Consider the following 21,841-nt stretch of genomic DNA (forward strand, 5'->3'; position numbering starts at 1 on the left):
CAAAAGTTACTGCTGCAGCCAGCAGCGGGCAGGCACAAATCGCTAGAGGCTGTGTGTGGACTCGCCTCAGAGTTAGAGACCACTGGGGGCCGACGCTATATTTTATTTTATTTTACTTTACTTTATTTTATTTTATTTTATTTTTGTTTGTTTCTTGAGACGAAGTTTCACTCTTGTTGCCCAGGCTGGAGTGCAAGGGCGCAATCTTGGCTCACCGCAAACTCCACCTCCCAGGTTCAAGCGATTCTGCCTCAGCCTTCCTGAGTAGCTGGGATTACAGGCATGTGCCACCATGCCTGGCTAATTCTGTATTTTTTTAGTAGAGACGGGGTTTCTCCATGTTGGTCAGGGTGGTCTCAAACTCCCGACCTCAGGTGATCTGCCCGCCTTGGCCTCCCAAAGTGCTGGGATTACAGGCATGAGTTACCATGCCCGGCCTGGGGGCCCACTCTTAAGGTATCCCCATACTTTCATAAATTTTACCTACAGGAGTCTGAGCAGGTTCTCACACTGAATTTCACAGAAAAACTCCTTTGTTTTTGTGGAAGTAGGGGAGGAAAAGTAACCATTTTGAAATAGGCCATGGAAAAAGGTCGCCATTATGAAATACACCTGAGCTTTCTCTTCACAGCAGGGACCGGCCCTCAGGGGAAACCATCTTGTTAGAGCCTTGTCTAACCTATGAAAAAGACAACTGGATGTATTCCGTTCCCTTTAGTCTTCCCGTCTCACATAAGAGGAGTGGGGAAAGGCTAAGAAACTATTAAGTTTAGCCTAAAGCTACCTCTTCAAAAGTTCAGCCTAAAAGTTTTTCTGTACATAGTAAACTGTAACCTAACTGGACACGTAAACAGACTGTAACCTACACTTGTGACAAGTAGCTGAGTCTCACTCAATCACTGCCTTACTTCAACCACTCACAGGCAGCCAACTGCTCAAACCATGTTCAAATAAATGCCAAGCTGTAACCAGTCCAGCTGTTTCTGTACCTTGCTTCCATTTTCTGTACCTCTCTTTAATTTTCTGCCTGTAAATCCTCTTCAAACATGCAGCAGTGCCAGAGTCTCTCTGAACCTATTCTAGTTTGGGGGTGCTGCCTGGTTCACAAATCATTCTTTGCTGTATTAAGCTCTAGTAAATTTAATTTGTCTCAAGTTTTTCTTTTAACATATGGCATCAGAAGTGGGATCCAAAGTGGAGCGTCCAATGACACCTAGGAGCATCAAATAACCAAACAGGATCCCCAGCGGGCCCACTGTGTGTATTGTGTCTCACAGCTGCTGGGGATGCTGGGTAAGTTCTCTCCCAAATTCTGAAGCTCCACAGAGTTGTGTTTTGAGCTATCCAAGTTTGAGCAAAATTTTAATCCCAACTGGGTTCGGAAGTCATAACAAACTGGACTGGGTCCAAAAGACGTTTGTTCACCTTTTGAGTAAACTGCAAAAGAGACAGAGAGAAGAGGAGGAGACAGATTCTGTCTCATGCTGTCTTTCTCAGATCTGTTGATTGGAAAACTGAGTCTCCTCTCTATCAAAGAAGAACGGTTTTTGCTTTCTAACCCCTTTTATCATTTTGGCTAAATGAATATTATCTTACAATGCCTTGTGATCCTGTTTTGATTATTTTAAACCTTTGACATATTTGACAGGCTTCCCAAAATCAAATTACAAATTGTCTTTTTTTGTTGTTACCTCAAACTAACTTTGGGATGCTACAGAGGACCCTTGCAGCATCCAAAAGACAGAGAAGCAAGATTATCTGCTACGTTAAGTTCATAAGCTAGTAAAATCCTAGAGTATCATGCCTTCGAGGAGATTCATGAAAGGGATGGAAAGGACTGACAAGCACTCTTGAATGCCAAGTTTCTGATAACTTTAGGATCATATCGTTTAGACTGGGTATGAATTACCAGCACTCTAATGAACAGACTGCTGGTTTATGAAACTGATAATCCAATCAGGATAAAAATTAATTGAATACCAAGGAAATACTCTGCCAGATTTTCAAGCTAAGTCAGCCAGTACTGAAATGGTTATGTGTTTTAGATGAACTCCATGATCCAAGTAAAATTTACCTATAATAACCCATCTAATAAACAGTGCTATGCACCTGAATTGGAGAAACAAAACTGATATTTAAGAAGATATAAATCTTCCATTTTGCTGCTATCACTGAAGTGAGAATGGCCAAAATGAACTTCAATCCCTTTGCAACTTCTGACCGAAGCAAGAACCACAAAAGGCATTTCAATGCACCTTCCCACATTTACAGGAAGATTATGTCTTCTCCTCTTTCCAAAGAGCTGGGACAGAAGTACAACGTGTGATCCATGCCCACCCAAAAGGATGATGAATTTCAGGTTGTATGAGAACACTATAAAGGTCAGCAAATTGGCAAAGTCGTCCATGTTTACAGGAAGAAATATGTCCTCCACGCTGAACGGGTGCAGCGGGAAAAGGCTAATGGCACAACTGTGCATGTAGGCATTCACCCCAGGAAGGTGGTTATCAATAGGCTACAACTGGACACAGACCACAAAAGGATTCTTGAACGGAAAGCCAAATCTCGCCAAGTAGGAAAAGAAAAGGGCAAACACAAGGAAGAAACAACTGAGAAGATGCAGGAATAAAGTTAATCTTACATACAAGCTTTAAAACTTGAAATGAAAAAAAGAAGATTTAAATCTAATGTTAAGGATGGACTCATGGAGAGCCTGGACAGATGCCTGGTCCTTCCTGAATCCTTAAAGCTTCTGTTATTAAAAGCTCTACACTCCACGGCCCATCATGGAAGAGATAAGATGATCCCAATAGAATATTGGCATGGTTAATGTTCTAAATTGCTAAAATGGTTTATGACCAATGTTTGGTTTGTCAAATCTATAATCCTGGGAAGGCAATCAAAACTTCATGTACATTTCTGCTACATGATAGGCCACTGATATAGTTTTAGAGGGATTTCATTCCATTGCCATTTTCAATGCATGTTTTCTGATTGTATAGAAGCTTTTCCATTCAAAAAGTCTCGTGCTGTAACAGTAGATAAAAGGTTACTAGGAAACATGTTTCTCTCATGGGACATACCTGGAAAGACTGCTAGTGATAGAGGTACTTGTTTCACCAGACAAGTTGTAAAACAATGAGATAAGGTATCATAGGTACAATCACATTAGTATAAGCTAACTGAAATGACTGGATTTCCTTGGTCTAAAGTACTGTGGATTGATAACACATCCACTTCCACGTGGAAAATGTAAGTTGATCCCTTATACAATAGTCACTGAAGGCCTATGCTCCTAATAATAAAACCTCACACATCTCCTCCTCCTAAGCTCTGATATGACTAAATGCTGCAAGGCTTTGAGGCATTATGCCCAAGTGTTATTTTCACCAGGTAAAGACAGCTTTCTATGGTCTACTGAGGACAATCAAACCCTACATTATCTAAAGCCTAGAAACTGAGTCTTCTGGAAACATCATCAGGGAAAGACTGCCCCTGCTACTTACACTGCAGCAAAACTTCAGGACCCTGAGCCTTGGGTTTACAATCTCACAGCTGAAACGGGCCCCTCCAGACTCTTCAATCTATACACCTGTTGGAGACCTTAAGGTAACCATGAAAGTTTCTCCCCAAAAGCAGACAGCATCCTAGATGTGGACAGCTCATGGATCAATACTTTTCTGCTATCATGAGACTCATCTCTCAATAGTTCCTTTGCTTGTGCCACTATGAATAAAACTGCAGAGGGGCCTCTCTTGCGTACTTGTGGGGTATACTTTTATTTGTGGAGAGTTTCATAGTCAACATTAAACATTAAACATGGGCAACCTTACTGTACATCAATTTTAACAAACATAGCATACAAATGGCAAATAGGGGAAACTGTTGCAAGGAGAGGGAGCTCTCTGTATTTTTAATTTATCTGTAAAATTTATTGAGAAAATAAACCTATTAATTAAAATTATCTAGATGTGATCAGGAAACACCCTGTCTCTTGATATATTGAACATATTAGAGCATCAACTGATTCAATTTTTAGAGACATCCAGCTTTAGCCAAACTGGCTGAAACCAGTATATATGTTTATTTCCTAGGTTATTTTAGAGTTTCTACTAATAACCTGACATTTATGCTTTTACAAACCTGTCAAAACTTTCAGTTAAGGCAGAAAAATCACAAATGTCTGAAAGGAGTCCACATTACCCAAACACCTTTGATACAATCAGTATGCCTAATTTCTTTTGGCAACATTTTAAAAGTGGCTAGCATCTGGTGATCACAGTGTAGATAGCATGAATATCTTCATCATGCCAGATATTAAGGCATAGGACATTATTCTTTACCAAAGTGATAAATTACTTCTAAGTATATTGAATTCAACAACAAAGAATGAATTTGCTCCATTTTTTAAATTCAGAAAACAGTTTTTAAAGGCTCATTTGTTATACCCATGACTTTAAATTATAGAGTAAGAATGAAAACAAGATTTCTCCTCTCTTCTCCAGGGTCGGAAGTGCTTTCATCAGTGTTTCTCTACTACTATTTTAATGTTGACAGGAATGACATAATCATCTTAGGTCTGTCGCAGTATTTTTTTTAAATGCACTTTGTCAGAGGAGTGGAAACAACTCATCCTAAGCCCTTTTTCATTATTAAAGACAAAACAGAACTATAATATAATCTCAAGGAAAAAACACACTTCAGTAAGTTCCCACTAGTATACCTGAGACTTTACAGCAACTGCTGCTACAAAACACTAGGAGAGACCGGCAAATTTCCAAACAATTGCTGGTCCTCACATACAGAAAAAAAAAAAAACAGGAAGCGACTTAGAATTCTTTGAAAAAATAATCTGGGTGGAAAAAAGTGTATTAGTTTGTTCTCATGCTGCTAATAGACACACTGGGACTGTGTAATTTGTAAAGGAAAGAGGTTTAATTGACTCACAGTTCCACATGGCTGTGAGGCCTCAAAATCATGGTGGAAAGCGAGCGGGAAGCAAGACAGGTCTTACATGGCAGCAGGCAAGACAGAGCTTGTGCAGGGCCACTCCAATTTATAAAACCATCAGATCTTGTGAGACTTATTCACTATCACAAGAACAGTATGGGGGAAACTGCCCCATGATTCAATTCTCTCCACCTGGCCCTGCCCTTGACACATGTGGATTAATTACTACATTTCAAGGTGAGATTTGGGTGGGGACACAGCAAACCACATCAGCAAGTTTAGGAATAGAAATTGGTAATAAATATACAAGTGTGAGTAGAAAGTTAAAGGTAATACTGAAGATTAAGAAAAATAAATGGAAGGAGACGTGGTTTTGGTGAAGGTTAAAATTGAAAGCTAAATTAAAGATGAAACCCATGCCACCAATTTTTGCTCCTTAGGTTTGTTTTAGATGTCAAGGACTGTGTTAAGAAAGACAAGAGTCAAATATGTACTGAGTAGGTTTTGAGAATATTTAGTAGATAACAAAGGAGAAATGTGAGAGCATTAAGATATTAAAATGTGAGAAGGATATTGAATTAAGAACCATTCTGACCCTGCCTAGGCTTCCATTAGTGCAGTATTTAGAGACTAGGCAGGTGGGCAAACTCAAATCCCGTGGGTGTGATACATTAAGAATCCATAGGCTGGGCACGGTGGTTCACGCCTGTAATCCCAGCACTTTGGTAGGCCGAGGCATGAGGATCACCTGAGGTCAGAAGTTCAAGACCAGCCTGGCCAATATGGCGAAACCCCATCTCTATTAAAAAATACAAAAATTAGTCAAGCGTGGTGGCAGGCACCTCTAATCCCAGCTACTCGGGAGGCTGAGACAGGAGAATTGCTTGAACCTAGGAGGCAGAAGTTGCAGTGAGCCAAGATGGCACCACTGCACTACAGCCTGGGCGACAGAGAGAGACGCTGTCTCAAAAAAAAAAAAAAAAAAAATCCATACAGTGCCAGCACCAGTCTCCAATAACGTGTCTCTAGTGTCATCATGAAAAAAACCCCAACCTCCACAAGATGGACTCCAACTGCCTATTCTAGTATTTGAACACTTTCTCTGAATTGCCTTCTACACAAGCAAAATAGAAGATTTTCCCTTCATATCAATGTTCTTCCACTTAAATAGTCCACTATTGCCATCCATCTTGGGCTGCTCATGACTCTTTTTGTGACAATGTTTATACAACAGATCTCTTACGGTTACCACATGCAGCTTTCTTCTTAAGCATAGTGGAGTACAGAAGTGCATCTTAATCAGCCAAGCACACCAGTGCCCTTCTCATGACTAAGCACAACCTCGTCATCCTTACCATCATGCACCTCTAATTTTCTCTTCCGTCTCCACTATTCCTAGGACATTCAATTAATGATTTTGAAATTCTAAAATAATCATGTGGGTGGCTACACAAATGGCAATGAACAGCACCGTGGGGAATGTACTCAATAGCAGTTTTCTGAAGATGCAAACATGCTTTGTATACATGCAGTTTCTTAGGCCCATCTCAAAAAAAATCTTTTTAAAACAAAGGCATAACGTTAAAATATAAATCACTGACGACACGGTATTGGGGACAAGACAGGTTGACTATATATCTTAACCCTATCCAAGACGTTGCATTCTGATCATCTAACTCATTTCGACAGAATACACCATCTTGAAGAAGAATGAATGTATTATTCTTCAAATGTCAACTGTTAGCTTTGTTTTTGTCAAGAATTAGAAAGCAATAAGGTTAAATTTTCAGTCAAGCCTATACTTAACACAAATCGATTGCACATTTCAAAATAGCTAGAATAACTTGAATGTTCCTAGTGTAAATAGTAAATATTCAAGGGGATGGATATCTCAATTACCTTGATTTGATTATATGAATTTATCAAATTATCACATGTACTCCAAAAACATGTTCTTCTAATATGTATCAACAAAAAATAAATTTAAAAATAAAAAATTTAAAATATTTGTAGCTAACTGAAGAATGACCAATTTATTTTGAATAGAAAACATGCAGATAGAAAAACTATCATGAAAATTTAAAACTTGTGAACAAAGGGTAGGAATTTTAAAACGGTAATTTTTCTTAGAACTTTATGAAGTTCAAGAAAAATACCTTAAAACCAATATAAAGAATAGCAGGCACTGGACTAAGCAGTTCACCCACAATATCATGTTTTAATCTCACCACAGCCATAAGGCGGTAATAGCATGCCTAGTTATCATTCCAATTCTTCCTGTTGCAAGTAACAGAAAACCAGACCCCATCTGGCTGAAGCCAGTAAGTGAAAAGACTAACAGGAGGGCCAGCCTCAGGGTTCAAATACGTCACCAGGACTGGGTTGCGTCCCAGTCTCAGCTCTGCCAGTTCCTGTAGAATCCTCCTTCCAAGGTTCACAGGGTGGCTACCATAGCTTCAGGCCCTCACCTCATGATGACAAGACAGCAACACAGCCGCCATTTCATGTCTGTTCTCATTTCTACATTCAGTTAGAATTGAAGAAATTTTCCAGTAGCACCCACAAAAATACTGAGTCCACCTGGTTGGCCTACCTAGATATATCGCCAGCCCTGATTTAAGTCGCTGTGGTCAGGGGCTTGGATTTTCTGGTTTGCTTAGGCTAGTCATACGTCCCATCCCAGGACTGAAGAAGCGCCAGGGCTGTTGCTTTGCTGGGGAGTGGCTAATGTCCCCTTTACAAATAAGGAGCTCATGGTTTAGGAAGATGAGCTTGCCACAAATCAGATACTTGTAAAATAAGTCAAAATTTGAACTTAAGTCTACTTATCTGAGCCCAAAGTCTTACAACCATTTATGGCTGTTAACCTAACACCTACGTCGCGGAATGGAAGAGTCCTAAGACTGCAAGGACCCTTCCTTTTCTTCCAGATCCAGTCTAAGTTGGTTGGTAATTTCTTCAGACCTTGCTTTCAGGGAAGTTTAAAAAAAAATTACTTGCATTTGTATATTTTCTTTGTATTTTCAGCCAAATTTCTTCTAATTAAAGTACAACATAAATTGAACCAACACAATAAAGTAATCGTCATTTTAAGAAAAAACAAACTTCTGCTGATTTCTGCTTCTGGTCATGGAGTGTGAGGGACCAGATTTAAGTTCTTAAACAACTACAAAATCAGACCAAAAAATACAATGGTTTCCAGGCATTGGACGACAGGCAGTGCAGGGCTGTGATCCTTAAGAGAAGGGAAGCAGCGAGCCAGGAGTTTCCAGGCCACAACCCAAATGGAGGCCAACAGAGTAACAGCAGAGGATACAGAGAGAGGGTTCCAGGGGCCAAGACGCAATCCGAGGGGAAGCCCTTCCGTGGAGAGCTGGAGTCCTGGAGCGGCCTTCTCGAGTCTTCCCGAGCAGGTCTGGGCAGCGAGGAAACATCGAGGCTGGAGTGAGCCAACCGGAGAAAGAACAGCCCCGAGCTCACAGGGGTGGGGAAGAGTTCCAGCTCGCGGCAGTCCCTGGGAGGAACAGCGCACTATTTGGGGCGTCGAGTTGGGGCGTCGAGTAAAGCACCGGAAGGCTCCGCTCAGGAGCGTGAACAGCATCGCCTGCTGCAAGCCTGGAAAGGAACGCGTTGCCTCGTCACTGCGATGTGTCACACGCGGCTCAGTCACCTCGGGAGCAGGAAAAGGCCAGCGGGCCACGCAGGGATCACCGGGGCCCGCATCCAACGCAAACGGCCAGGCCCACGAAACAGGAAACACAACCCGCAGCGAGAAGCAAAGGGATCCACAGAGAGAGACCAGGAGTCACGGACGACACCAGGCAGTCGGCGCCCACGCTTCCGCGGGCCAGGACGCCCGAGAGGCACAGGGGGACCGGGGAATGCCCCAGAAAACTGCCCTCGACTAAAAGCGCAGCGAAGGGGCGGTGCGCTCGAGACCCTGGAACGGGAACGACCACAGACACGCAGGGAAACGACCGGGTCCCAGGCCCAGGTGGGCGGGCGGCTGAGGAGCGTGGCTGCACCCACAAAGCCGCCAGCGGCTGCGGACTACAGCGAACCCGGCGCGGGACTCGGCCCTCACGACACGAGTCACTGCATGAGGCCTGAGCGGCTGCACGCCCCTGCGCGTCAGCCCGCGGCGCCCAAACACCCTGCCAGGCAATCCCCAAACACGCCCGCAAAGCGAGCCTCGACTGGCACGCACCTGCGTCTCGACGCTGACGGCCGGCGCGGGGCTGAGGCCGGTGAGCATGCGCAATGTGGCGTGGACAGGGCGTGGCCGGCAAGCATGCGCAGTGTGGGCCGGGCGGGGCTGGCGAGCATGCGCAGTATGGGGCAGGGCGGGGCTGGCAAGCAAGCGCGAGGGGAGCCAGCGCGGAGGCGGGCGTTGCTACGGCAACGGCGGGCAGGCGGCCGGGGAGTTGCCAGAGGGAACCCGGGCATACATCCCTGGGTTCCGGTGTTCCCGGCGCAGTCAAGGCACGGAGAGGCTTTGGGGCGGGGGCGGAAAGAAGGGCGGCCCGCCAGGGGGTCCGTGGACTCGCCTTGGCCTCCTCCGAGGCGGGCCGGCGATGGCCGCAGCTGTGAGGAGAGGTCGGGTCCCGTAGCGGCGCGCAGCCTCCTCGGGGGACTCGGGGTCCTGGTTGGTTTCCACAGCTCTTCCTGAGGGTACGAATTTACGGCGGCCTAAAACCTTAGAACAGTGATGCCACGTCGGTAATTTCAGAACCCAGTAGGACCCGCTGTCATCAGGGGCCCCAGGCGCAGGGTGGTGTCGGCTTTCAGGGGAATTGGAGCCTCGTCGCCGCGCGCCTCCGACATGAGTAGGATCTCAGAAAACGGTCAGCGGGGTTCGGAAGGCAGGAGATAAACACCAAGACCCTACTAGAATTGCATCTTTACGTCCTAGGCTTGGTCTCGTGTACTTTTCTTGAGCGTGTTTAATTAGCTGAAATCACTTGCTTTGGCACCCCAACGGTCGTTTTTGCCACCAAGCTCTGCCTCTTGAGCATTTAATACTGGGATTTACAAAGCAACGTGTTCCTGTTCATCTTAGCTTTCAATACTGGGCGAGGGTTACGTTTCTAACCCTGCCAGTGCCACAGGCTCATTATGTATTGAAGGACTCACCTGGTGTTTGGTTTTCTCATTTATAAAGTGGAGCTGGACTAGATATCTGAAGCGTTTTCAATACCTTTAAATTCTAAATTTTAAACTCTAAAATTTAATGATACCGTAGGACTTTAAAAGAGTACAGGTTTCAAAAGCTCCTCACCTTGATATTAGTGACAGTGGCCTACCGTGTAGAAACTTGAGATTAAACTGCGCACTGCAGATACCACCCGACCGTTTTTAGTGTGATGCACACTATCTTCTGCAGCTTATAGGCTTTTTGGAAACAGGAACTGAGAAAATTCTGGCAGTGATCTTGCAGGATTTTAAATTCTTTCCACCATTTCTCCAAGTTCAGTTGTCTTGATGAGATATGGGGTGGAACTTCTTTCAAACATCTCTCGATGCCAGAATTGAACGGGAACAGGGAACGGGTTGTAGTAAGAACCATCATCAAAGCCTCTGCAGGACTTGAGCAGCGACTGACGTTTTTACTCCTAACCCTGGATATCAGAGATTTGGTTCCACTGTGCTTTTCTGTCTCTGCACTCACGCCTTAGTGAGTTTGTTCTTTCGGTTGGAGTAATTTAATACAAGTGTTAGTCCTTAGATTATATTGGATTAATTTCTCTTGGGATTAATTTCTATTTTTACAGTTAGGCCCTCAATACAGTAAGTCCTCACCTAACATCATCCATAGGTTCTTAGAAACTGGAGCTTTAAGCCATGCAGTGTACAAGGAAACCAGTTTCACCATATGTTAATTGATATAAATAAGAGGTAAGTTCCCACAGCACATTCCTGGTCACAAAAACATCACCAAACTTCTAAGTAAAGACCGAAGAACTTCTAATATGAAACGCTGAAATACATATAAGCTCTACATACATTTAAGAAAGATCATTACCCAATTTCTGGTGAATCCATGAGTGACCAGGTCGTGGAGGGGCTGCGTTAAATCAAAGGTAATGTTGGCCAAGCCAAAGCTCTGAAGCGCCTCCCCCTACCATGTAGTTTCAAAACAACAGCCAATTCTCAGCCCGCTGGGCCTTTCCTACTGCATCAGGTATTGTCCTGCATCTCTGTGTGATTACCGTGTGCTTTACGAATTTTTATTTTACAATAATTTGTATCCCTCCATTTTCCAACCTCCTTATTCCAGTTCAGGGTGGCAGGGGACTGAGCCCATCCAGGCAGCTCAGGACCAAGGAGGGCAACAGCCCTGGAGAGGACGGCATCCCATGGCAGGGCACACTCAACACTCACAGTTACTCAGACGGGGACATGCCAGTGAACCTCACGTGCACAGCCTTGGGATGTGGGAGGAACCCGGGGTGCCTGGAGGAAACCCACAGCACGTGGGGAGAACGTGCAAACTCCACACAGTGGCCCCTGCCGGGGATCAATTTCTTTTCTCATCAACGTTACAAGGAAACGATGTTAGAAGAAATGTGTTCGAGGGCCTCCTGTGCCAGTTCTTAGATTACTTGAATAACTTTCTATTTCTCCTCATCACAGTATATTTTGAATACATCTGTCTTCATAAAATACACCATGTCCAAAATCTAGAAGGGCCAATTCCAAACTATTCCACCAGCTTTGAAGGGAATTGAAGCAAGAATAACAACAGTAAGTTCTGTGTGAAAAGACCTACTTTAGATACTTCAAAGGTCTCATTAATCCTTGCGGCAACCCTGCAAAGCCAGCATTGTTAGACCTGCTTTATAGATGAGGATCATGAGGCTCAGCTGTGGTTCAATATCTTGTGCAGCAAAGTGGTGGAATTCAGTTGGAACTCAAGTTGGTCTGTCCCCATATTTTCTACTTCTGTGTTCTGGAGAGACTGAAGTTAGCCAGTGTTCCTCTTGCGTTCCAGTTTCTTCATTGTTCCCTTTCTCCCCAAAAGAAGCATATCATGCTGATTTCCAGCCTGCCGGTTCTTTCCTCCTACCTGCAGTGTGCCATGTTCATTTCCCTCTACGTATCTTTCAAATGCCAGTTTAACTAGTTTTTCCGTTACAAGTCTCCAGTGTTAGCCTGAAATTTTGTAGTACTTGTGTATCATGTTATATTTAGCAATGGATTAATTCCTAGTAATTAACCATTTGTATTAATGTGTCCTCAGGAGCTCAGGGCTGAACTGTTTGAGGACAGGGATGAGTCGAAGCATAATTGACTTGAGTTCACCCCCTTCCTCCAGAACCAGAATGTGTAACTTAGTGCCACCCTGTAGCAGGCATTCCTGCCACTTCATGATCTGTTAGACTCTTACAGATCGTCCTCACAAACTGCATAGGTTTTTCTGTGCACTGTAGCTTTGACTTTCTGTTGACCATGTCTTTGCAGCAGAAGAATAGAAGGAAGGTGATGTGATGTGATGATAGAATTTGTGATAGCCAGGCAACAACTTTTCCTGATTCGGCATGTTAAAAAATAAGGTACACTATTCTTTTCTTAAACATACATATTATTTGACTCATGAAATGTATTTTAATTCAGCCATTTGAGAGTATAAAAACTAGTTTACAAACCCTGCTTCAACTAGGAATTGTCAGCAGGAATGGGCAATGCCAAGTGTGGCATGGGGCAGTGGATAGGCCGATGGAAAAACAATCTCTGGTGATATTTACTGCAGGCATCTCTTAGCTGTTTGGTGATTTTTATTCTGCACAGGAAATTACCAAGTTTTCACAAAAAGGCATAAGCTGAAATGGCAAGAGTCTCCTTAGTACTTGCCTGGAGTCTAATTTAATTATAGTGAAGCAGCATGGGTTTGTTTAGGCATGCACAGGTTTATAGGTCATAATGAATTTATTCATATTATAATTAAGCCTTTAGTAATTAAATGAAAAGATATTCCTGTATTGTTAACATAAATGCTGAGACGAGGGTCTGCTCCTGCTTAGGTAAACAATGAGTCAAGCGTTCCTTACTATTTGATTTGTTCGTATGTGCCATCAAAGTTGAGTATTGAAGCCTCAGTTCTCTTTTAAATGATATATTACATAATATTCATCTAAATATGACTTTTTTCCTACCTTTTAGGGTCACTCATCTAAGAAAGATAACTTGGCAGTCAATGCAGTTGCTTTACAAGATCACATTTTACGTGATCTTCAACTTCGAAATCTTTCAGTTGCAGATCATTCTAAGACACAGGTACAAAAGAAAGAGAACAAATCTCTAAAAAGAGATACAAAGGCAATAATAGATACTGGACTTAAAAAAACTATGCAGTGCCCCAAACTAGAAGATTCAGAAAAAGAATATGTTCTTGATCCCAAACCACCACCATTGACTTTGGGTAAGCTGATGTAGTCATTCATCTTTTGGCTTATTAGGGCTAAAAAATCTATTGAGATTAATAGTATAATTTTTTATGTTACAGAAATAATTTATTTATAATTATACAGAGAGGTATGTATGTATTGAAGGTGTGTATGTATTGAAGTTTAAAAATGATAGGGGACCTTTAGAGCAAGAAGGCAATAAGTAAATGGCAAGTAGGATAATAAGTAAAAATGGGAGAACAAAAGAAATATCTGTTGATTCACACTGATAAAAATAAATGAGTAAATAAATGGTGGAAAAGAAAAATCCCTTATAGTAGAATGAATATAACTCATAGAGACAGTAGACAGGGGATAGAAAATCACCTTTGGCAAACACCACAGTAATGATCATCATTACTGAAATTAGGAATGAGAAAAATTATGTGCAGACACAGAATATTGAGGTAGTTTCTCCAGAGATGCAAGTACATGGCAGGGAGAAAAACAGTAACTTCACAGTTACTTCAGCTGTACAGTTGTAACACTTGGCAGGCAGCGCCTGCACCAAGTAATCCTAGTTAGGTCAGCAGTAACGCACGGGCCAGCCTCACGTGTCTCCTGCTGAAAGGTGCAACAGCACTTCTGTGGCATTCTTACAAAAATGCATATTTGAATTTAATCATGAGGAAACCTCAGACCAACCCAAGTGAGAGACATTCCACACAGTTCCTTGCTAGTGCTCTTCAGAAGTGTCAAGTCAACAGAAGCAATTGAAGACCTAGAAACTGTTCCAGATTATAGGAGACTCAGGACATGGCTGCAAGTGCAGTCTGTGATCCTGGATCAGACCCTAGTTCCGAAAAAAGACATGAGTGTGACAGAGAACCAGACCTGCAGAAGGCATGTAGGCTAATTGATAGATTATAGCAACATTAATTTCATGGTTTTAATCTTTGTACTAGGGTTATATAAAAGGTTAACATTTGGGTTTAGGAACATATGATAATATTTTCTTTTTACAAGTGTGAATATTTATTTAGAATAAGACCAAAACTTGCAACAAATTAGGAATTTCAAAAAACATGAAATATATCCTAAACAAAAATCAATAAAAATAGCAATAATATTTTGTATTAATTAGCTTTCTGAAATATCTCTATAATACTTTTTCCATCTCTTTTGATTGCTGGATACTCTTTGATCATATTTTCATGTGACAATAATTCTGTAATGTCATTCTCTATAGAAATAAGTCAGCCTTACCTCCGTCATGGCTGATTGAAATTCTTTCCTTACGATAGGTGGGATGCATATAGCATGCAACTTGACACACATTCTTACTGTGTGTAGTATTGCTACAAGTTTGTGCCTGTAAATAAAGGCATGCAGATCAATTCCATTTCTTCTAATTAATAAAAGAAAGGACATGTATTATGCATTTATAATTGTAAATGCTGTTTTTAAGTATATTAGTTTCCCAGTGCTGCCACAACAAATTAGTACAAACTGGGTGGGTTAAGTTTTCTGAGTGTCCTGGAGGCCAGAAGTCTAAAGTGGCGCCATTGGCAGGGTTCTATGGGAGAATCCTAACTTACTTTTCCCTGGTGGTTCCTGGCATTGCTTAGCTTGTGGCAGCATCACGGCAGTCTCTGTCTCTGACTTCACACAATCTTCTTCTCTACGTGTGATTGTACCCTCCCTTTCCTCTTCTTATAAGGATACCATTCATTGGATGTAGGGCCAACTTTAAACCAGTATGACCTCATCTTAACTACATCTGCAAAGACCCTATTTCCAAATAATGTCAACATCCTGAGGTTCCAGGTGAACAAGAATTTTGAGATGACGCTATTCAACCCAGTACATCAAGTATGCCCCTGATAGGGGAGAACTTCCATTTAGATTTGGCATCAATGAGAACAGAATCCTTCACTTACATTTGTTGTCTGGAAGACTTTTTCACAACATCAAGCTGAGTACTTTTCATACTTTGTTCCTTATCCACTACTCACATATATTACTGTGTTGATAGGTGCAAGAGGTCTTTTGATAGCTCACAGTGGCTAGGCTATGGTTTGAATGTTTGTCCCCTCCAAAGCTCATGTTGAAATTTCGTTTTGTTTTGTTTTACTGAGATGGAGTCTTGCTCTGTTGCCCAGGCTGGAGTGCAGTGGCACAATCTCGGCCCACTGCAACCTCTGCCTTCTGGGTTCAAGCGATTCTCGCGCCTCAACCTCCCAAGTAGCTGGAATTACAGGTGTGTGCCACCATACCCTGCTAATTTTTGTATTTTTAGTAGAGACGGGGTTTTGCCATGTTGGCCAGGCTGGTCTCAAACTCCTGACCTGAGGTGATCCACCTGCCTCAGCCTCCCAAAGTGTTGGGATTACAGGTGTGAGCCACCACGCCTGGCCTGTTTTTTGATTTTTTTGTTTGTTTGCTTTTTGTGTGTGTTTCTTCTTTTTTATTTATTTTTATTTCAATAGCTTTTGTGGTACAAGTGGTTTTTGGTTACATGGATGAGTTATATAGTGGTGAATTCTGAGATTTTAGTGCACCCACCACCAGAGTAGTGTACATTGTACCTAAAGTGCAGTTTTTTTAATCCCACACCCCTCCCACCCTCTGCCTTCTGAGTCTCCCATGTTCATTATACCATTCTGTATGCCTTTGCATACCCATACGTTAGCTTCCACTTATAAGTGAGAGCATACAACATGAGTTACCTCACTTGCAATAATGACCTCCAGCTCCATCCAAGCTGCTGCAGAAGACATTTTTTCATTCATTTTTATGGCTGAGTAGTGTTCTATGGTGTATATATACCATATTTTCTTTATCTACTCATTGGTTCATGGGCACTTAGGTTGGTTCCATATCTTTGCAGTTGTGAATTGGGCTGCAATAAACATACGTATGCATGTGTCTTTTTCATATAATGACTTCTTTTCCTTTGGGTAGACACATCCTTTGTGTTGTTTGTTGGCCTTTATCTAATTATAGGATTTCCCTTTTAGCAAGTTGCTAGAGGTTTTTTTTCTTGCTGATTTGTTTGAGTTCCTGGTAGATTCTGGATACTAGTCCTTTGTTGAGAATTCTTCATACTGTTTTTACAACCTTTTGTAAATCTGAAATTATTTTATACTGAAAAGTTAGAAATATGATTTTTAAATGGTGGGCGTAGAAAATAGGTTTGGTTGAGGACCACGTGTCCTAGCACAGGTCAGATGGATCTGGAGGTGCTGGAAGGCCTGTTGTGTTGGAGTCGCACAAGGTGGAGGGGACCTCTTCCCACAGCAGTGGCAGGGGAGATGTTTGATGCTGTCTTCCTCTGAACTTCTGCTAACAAGCTTGTTGTCTTCTAGAAAACAGTGTGGCTCATGAACATGTTGAGACTTGGAATAATGTCATACAACAGTTTAGTGAAGATCCTCTGTTGTGCCTGTGTGGTTTAAAATGTAGATGACCAAATAGTTTCATCATAATCAATCTTAATCAGGAAAAATTTAAATTAGACATAAAGAGGAACGTCCCAATTTGGAAAATAAGTAAAGTTATTAAGGAAAATGCATGAGACCTTTTTTCAGGACCTCTTTATGGAAAAAATCTTGATTGTGCATATTAGTTACTAATGACATTGAACCATATGCTCTTTACTATCTATATGTAATATTCCACTTGGATTTCTGTCTTTTCTTGCTGATTTACTGGAGTTCTTTGCATATTTTACATAGTAATCTCTTGTTGATTTAGCCAGTGAAAATATCTTCTGTTCTTTTACCATCTTTTAAATTATATCTGTCGTTTTATATTGAACACAATTTTCATTCTGATTAATGTTAAATCCATTGTTTTTGTTTTTGTTTTTTACTTTATTGCTGCTTGGGGGAGACTTAAGATTTTCTTCACCATTCTGAGAGTGCAAGGATTTTTCTACATTTTCTTTAACCTTTTACATTTCACATTTAGATGTCGCCACAGTTTGTGTTGCTTATGATACTGGGAAAATCGTGGTTAAATGAGGTTAAAGCATGTTCTGTTCTCTCCTTCCAAGGCTTCTGCTTCTATGTCAGTATTGCACTGTTTTGATTAATAGAGTCTTGTTATATGTCTTAATAGCTGCTAGGAAAAGACCTTTCCTCTTTTTTTTCCTCTAAAGCTGGCCCATTTTCTACATAAAATTCTGCTGGAGATGTTTTTTGAATTGGATTTGTAGATGGGGGAAATACCGTATTTACAATGTTATCATCTGATCCACAAATATGGTGGCATCTCACACCATTTAGATCTTTTTGTCTCCAACTTCTAGGGGTTTTCTGAGCAAGTCAGTTGATCTCTGCAGTGATTCTTATTGTCTGTGCCTTTCTACTTTTATGCCCCTTCTTCTTTTGCCCCGCTTTGTTTTCAATCTGGACAGGATCTCCTGAGCTGTGGTGAATACACGTAGTAATACCTAGCGTTTCTGTCTTGTTCCTGAACCTAACACATTTCATTTTCCTACTTATGTGATGTTTGCCCTTTGTTTATTGTTCTGTTTTGTGGTGTTTGTTGGCCTTTATCTAATTATAGGATTTCCCTTTTAGCAAGTTGCTAGAGGTTTTTAAACTCATTAATAGGTGTATTTTTTTAGGTGCTGTTTTCCTGCAACTTTTCAGATGAACATGTTTGTTGTGGGTTTTCTCCTTGAGTTCATTTGTGCCGTAAATTACAGTGACAGACTCTGATATTGAATCTTTGTGCATAGCTTGAATAAACCCTACTTGCCCACGGTGTTTTTCAAATTCACTGTTGCATTCTGATAACTAATTCTCGTTCAGGATGTTTGACGTTTAACCATGGATTACCCTGGACTATGATTGTCCTTGTCTGGTTTTATTATCAAAGCCATATAAGCTTCGCCAAATAAGTTGGGCAGTGTTCCCTCTTGTTCAGTATTCTGGAATAACAGAAAATAGGGATGATATGTTCCTTAAAAGTTTGGGGTAACTCAATTGTAAAACCATCTGGGCCTGAGGCTCTTTTGTTCCTTTAAGTGGGGTGAGGAGAGGTGATGGATTAGGATGCGTTTGGCTGCAAGTATACGAACAACACACTGAAAGTGATGTCAGCCTTAACGGTGTGTGTCATTGTTCACAGCAGTTCTGGTTTGGTGGCTTATTGATGTTTGCCGGGACCAGCCTCCTTCCGGTGCTGCCGTCGGGTGCTGCTGCCCTGTGCATGGACACAAGAGGGTGCACAGCCCCAGGGTCAGTCCTCAACAACAAGGGATGAGCTGGAAAGGCAGGGGAGAAAGTTCCCAACAGACCTTCCTTCCGCTTCACCTGAGATGGCCACATGCCCATTGATAGTCTAAAAATTGGCAAAGGGTAGCAAGACTTCCATGACGTGCTTAGATCCATCAGTAGACCTCTGTGAGGCTGAGCCCATTTCCACTGATGTGCAGTGTGGTTCTGCAGGCAAGATGAGCGCTGGATGTGCTACTGATTTTCAACATTATTGCCTTGTGGCCAAAGAACACAGCAGTTTGCTGAAATCTGTCAATACAATTATTTACCTTCCCTCCCGTTCTAAGGTCTTGATTAGTTTATAAATATAAGGCCAGGTTTGCATGATGGGGAGATGTGGATGCTTGAAGTTGAAGCAGTTGGCATTGACCATAGCAGAGTCTGGAGTGTGCAGCAAGCGCCCACCCAGGTCTAAGAGGAGCAGTGGCGCCGGGTCCCCATCTCTCCCTGAAGAGGAGGAGTGGCGCCGGGGGCCCCATCTCTTCCTGAAGAGGAGGAGTGGCGCCGGGGGCCCCATCTCTCCCTGAAGAGGAGGAGTGGCGCCGGGGGCCCCATCTCTCCCTGAAGAGGAGGAGTGGCGCTGGGGGCCCCATCTCTCCCTGAAGAGGAGGAGTGGCGCCGGGGGCCCTGTCTCTTCCTGCTCCCACACCTTGAGCCAAAGGCAAAGAGCTGGCCTGAGGCAGCGCCCCTCCTCTGCAACCTCAGTCTCAGCCTCTTCAGTCTTACTGTTTCCTTTGTTTCTCTGCAGGCCAAGTGCTCTCTCACTAATGGCCATCTGCACATCCTTTTCCTCCATCTAGAAAACCTCCCCCTTCACCCACTGCTGTTACTCTTCACCCTGCGGGTCTCCATTTAATGCCACTTTGGTCAGGTAACCTTCTCTGGGGTCACAGCTCCTCATCCAAGCCCTGCATGCCATTCTCCATAGCGGTCATCACACTTGTAGCTGCTTGATTCTTACCAGAAGCTCCATGGGCATAGTTCCAGAAGTAAAATAGTTCTATGAGGATTATAACAGAAAGTGTAGCAGTCCCTTGACCTTTTTGGGACATTACTCTAAAGCAGTCATTTTCAAATCCTTTGGTTCATTCTTCTGGTATTATTTTTAATTTTTTTTTTTTTTTTTTTTGAGACAGAGTCTTGCTCTGTCACCCAGGCTGGAGTGTAGTGGCGTGATCTCAGCTCACTGCAACCTCCGCCTCCCAGGTTCAAGCGATTCTCGTACCTCAGCCTCCCGAGTAGCTGGGATTACAGGTGTGCACCGCCACACCTGGCTAATTTTTGTATTTTTAGTAGAGACAGCGTTTCACCATGTTGGCCAGGCTGGTCTCGAACTCCTGACTTCAGGTGATCTGCCCACCTCGGCCTCCCAAAGTGCTGGGATTACAGGTGTGGGCTACCACGCCTGGCCCTATTTTTAATATTTCTAAATAACATGTCTGCACTGCTGTTTTGTTAATTTTCAGTTCTGATATCTCTTCTTACTGTAGAAGATCAAGATTTAGCATAATGTTTTCATAACTTGTGGTTAGACTAATATACATTCAGTGTTTACTCTGTTACAATTCCATGACTTCACTCACAGCTGAGCCATGTGGTATTCTATATTACAATTTCCTTCTCAGACATTTTTCTATTTTCCCTGAAGTTATGTCTTATTTTTTCACATGTTTTAGTTTCCTCTATCATCACTCATCACTGATTCATCCTTAAAATCTCCAGAAATACATTCTCTCAATACATTAAAATATACCAGGGTACTTTATGGATGAGGACGTTGCTTCTGGAATCCTCTGTGGTTCTCTCCCCTGGCCCCTCCCCGGGCTCCCTCTTGAGCAGCATCCCGGGACCCCAGGGTCTCTCCTTGGATTCTCTCTGCCTGGACGTCATGGCGGCCTCCGTGGTTTCTGCCCTCGCGGTGGCGAAGCTCCTCTGTCAGTAGCTCGCTGGGGGAGTGCGGAGGAGACCCAGACAGAAGCTCACGTGCATAGCAATGTCTTTGTTCTTTTCTCACATTTGATTGTAGCTAATAAGGAATCTTGATATGGAAATCTTTCCTGCCTCCGAATTTTGAAGGAATTGTCTTCTCCTGTCTGGAGTGCTGTGGATGAGTCTGATGCAGTTCTGATCCTGATCCTTTTTTGAGGCCTGTTTTTTTTTTGAGTCTGCTTTCTGTCTCCGAGATTCTCACAGTAATGGGACTCGGTGTTCTGGGTACTTGCTGGGCCCTCTCAAACCAGAAGCTCATGTCCTTTGCTTCTGGGAGATGTTTTGGACTATTTTCTTTAAAATTTTTACTTCCCATTTTCCATGTTTTGTTTCTAGAATGCTAGTTTTTCAGATGTCACACCACCACCTAGACCGGTCCCTTGATTTTCTTATTTTCTGTCTCCTGATATATGTTTTTCTGTGAGATTACAGTCACGTGCCATATAGCAGTGTTTCAGTCAACAACAAACTACAGTGGTCCCATAAAGTTATAATGGAGTTGAAAAATTTCTACCACTTTGTGACATCTTGATAACTCTGACCCTATGTAGGCCTAGGCTAATATGTGTGTTTGTGTCTTCGTTTTTAACAAAAAAGTTAAAAAAAAAATTTGAGGCTGGGTGCGGTGGCTCAAGCCTGTAATCCCAGCACTTTGGGAGGCCGAGACGGGAGGATCACGAGGTCAGGAGATCGAGACCAGCCTGGACAACATAGTGTTTTAAGCTAAATGTTATGCAAAAGAGTCAAAAAGTTAAAAAATTTAAAAGTTTAGAGAGTAAAAAAGTTATAGTAAGCTAACTTTATTATTGAAGAAAATACATTTTTACAAATTTAGTGTAAGTATAGACTGTTTATGAAGTCTACAGTGGTGTATAGTCATGTCCTAGGCCCTCACACTCACACATCACTCACTCACTGACTCACCCAGAGCAACTTCTAGGCCTGCAAGCTCCATTCATGGTGAGTGCTCTCCACATGCACCATTTTTAACCTTTATACATATTTTTACTGTACCTTTGCTGTGTTTGGATGCACAGATCCTTACCATTGTGTTACAGTTACCTGCAGTATTCAGAACAGTAACATGCTGTGCAGCTGTGCAGTCTAATCAGCCGTACCGTGTAGCTTTGATGTGTGGTGGGCTGTACCAGCTAAGCACGTGTACATACGCTGTGATGTTAGCAAGACGACCAAATCACCTAACGGCACATTTCTTAACAATCGCCTGTT

General features: G+C 42.5%; 1 protein-coding gene and 1 pseudogene across 2 annotated transcripts in view; both read left to right on the top strand.

The window, feature by feature from the left end:
• Positions 1–2,116: 2,116 nt before the first annotated feature.
• Positions 2,117–2,773, top strand: LOC123572275 (large ribosomal subunit protein uL24-like; annotated as a pseudogene).
• Positions 2,774–9,295: 6,522 nt separating this feature from the next.
• RNF32 (ring finger protein 32) overlaps positions 9,296–21,841 on the top strand; it is a 35,770-nt gene continuing 23,224 nt past the window's right edge. Inside the window, exons 1-3 of one of the 2 annotated variants that reach the window (XM_045388065.3) lie at positions 9,296–9,621; positions 12,412–12,503; positions 13,111–13,369. In XM_045388065.3, coding sequence (XP_045244000.1) covers positions 12,489–12,503; positions 13,111–13,369 — 274 coding nt within the window. In that variant the 5' untranslated portion in view covers positions 9,296–9,621; positions 12,412–12,488. The remainder of the gene's footprint in view (positions 9,622–12,411; positions 12,504–13,110; positions 13,370–21,841) is intronic. The other variant, XM_074036479.1, reaches the window with a different exon arrangement.

Source organism: Macaca fascicularis, chromosome 3 (genome assembly GCF_037993035.2).
Source record: "Macaca fascicularis isolate 582-1 chromosome 3, T2T-MFA8v1.1".
In the NCBI taxonomy this organism is placed as follows: Eukaryota; Metazoa; Chordata; class Mammalia; order Primates; family Cercopithecidae; genus Macaca; species Macaca fascicularis.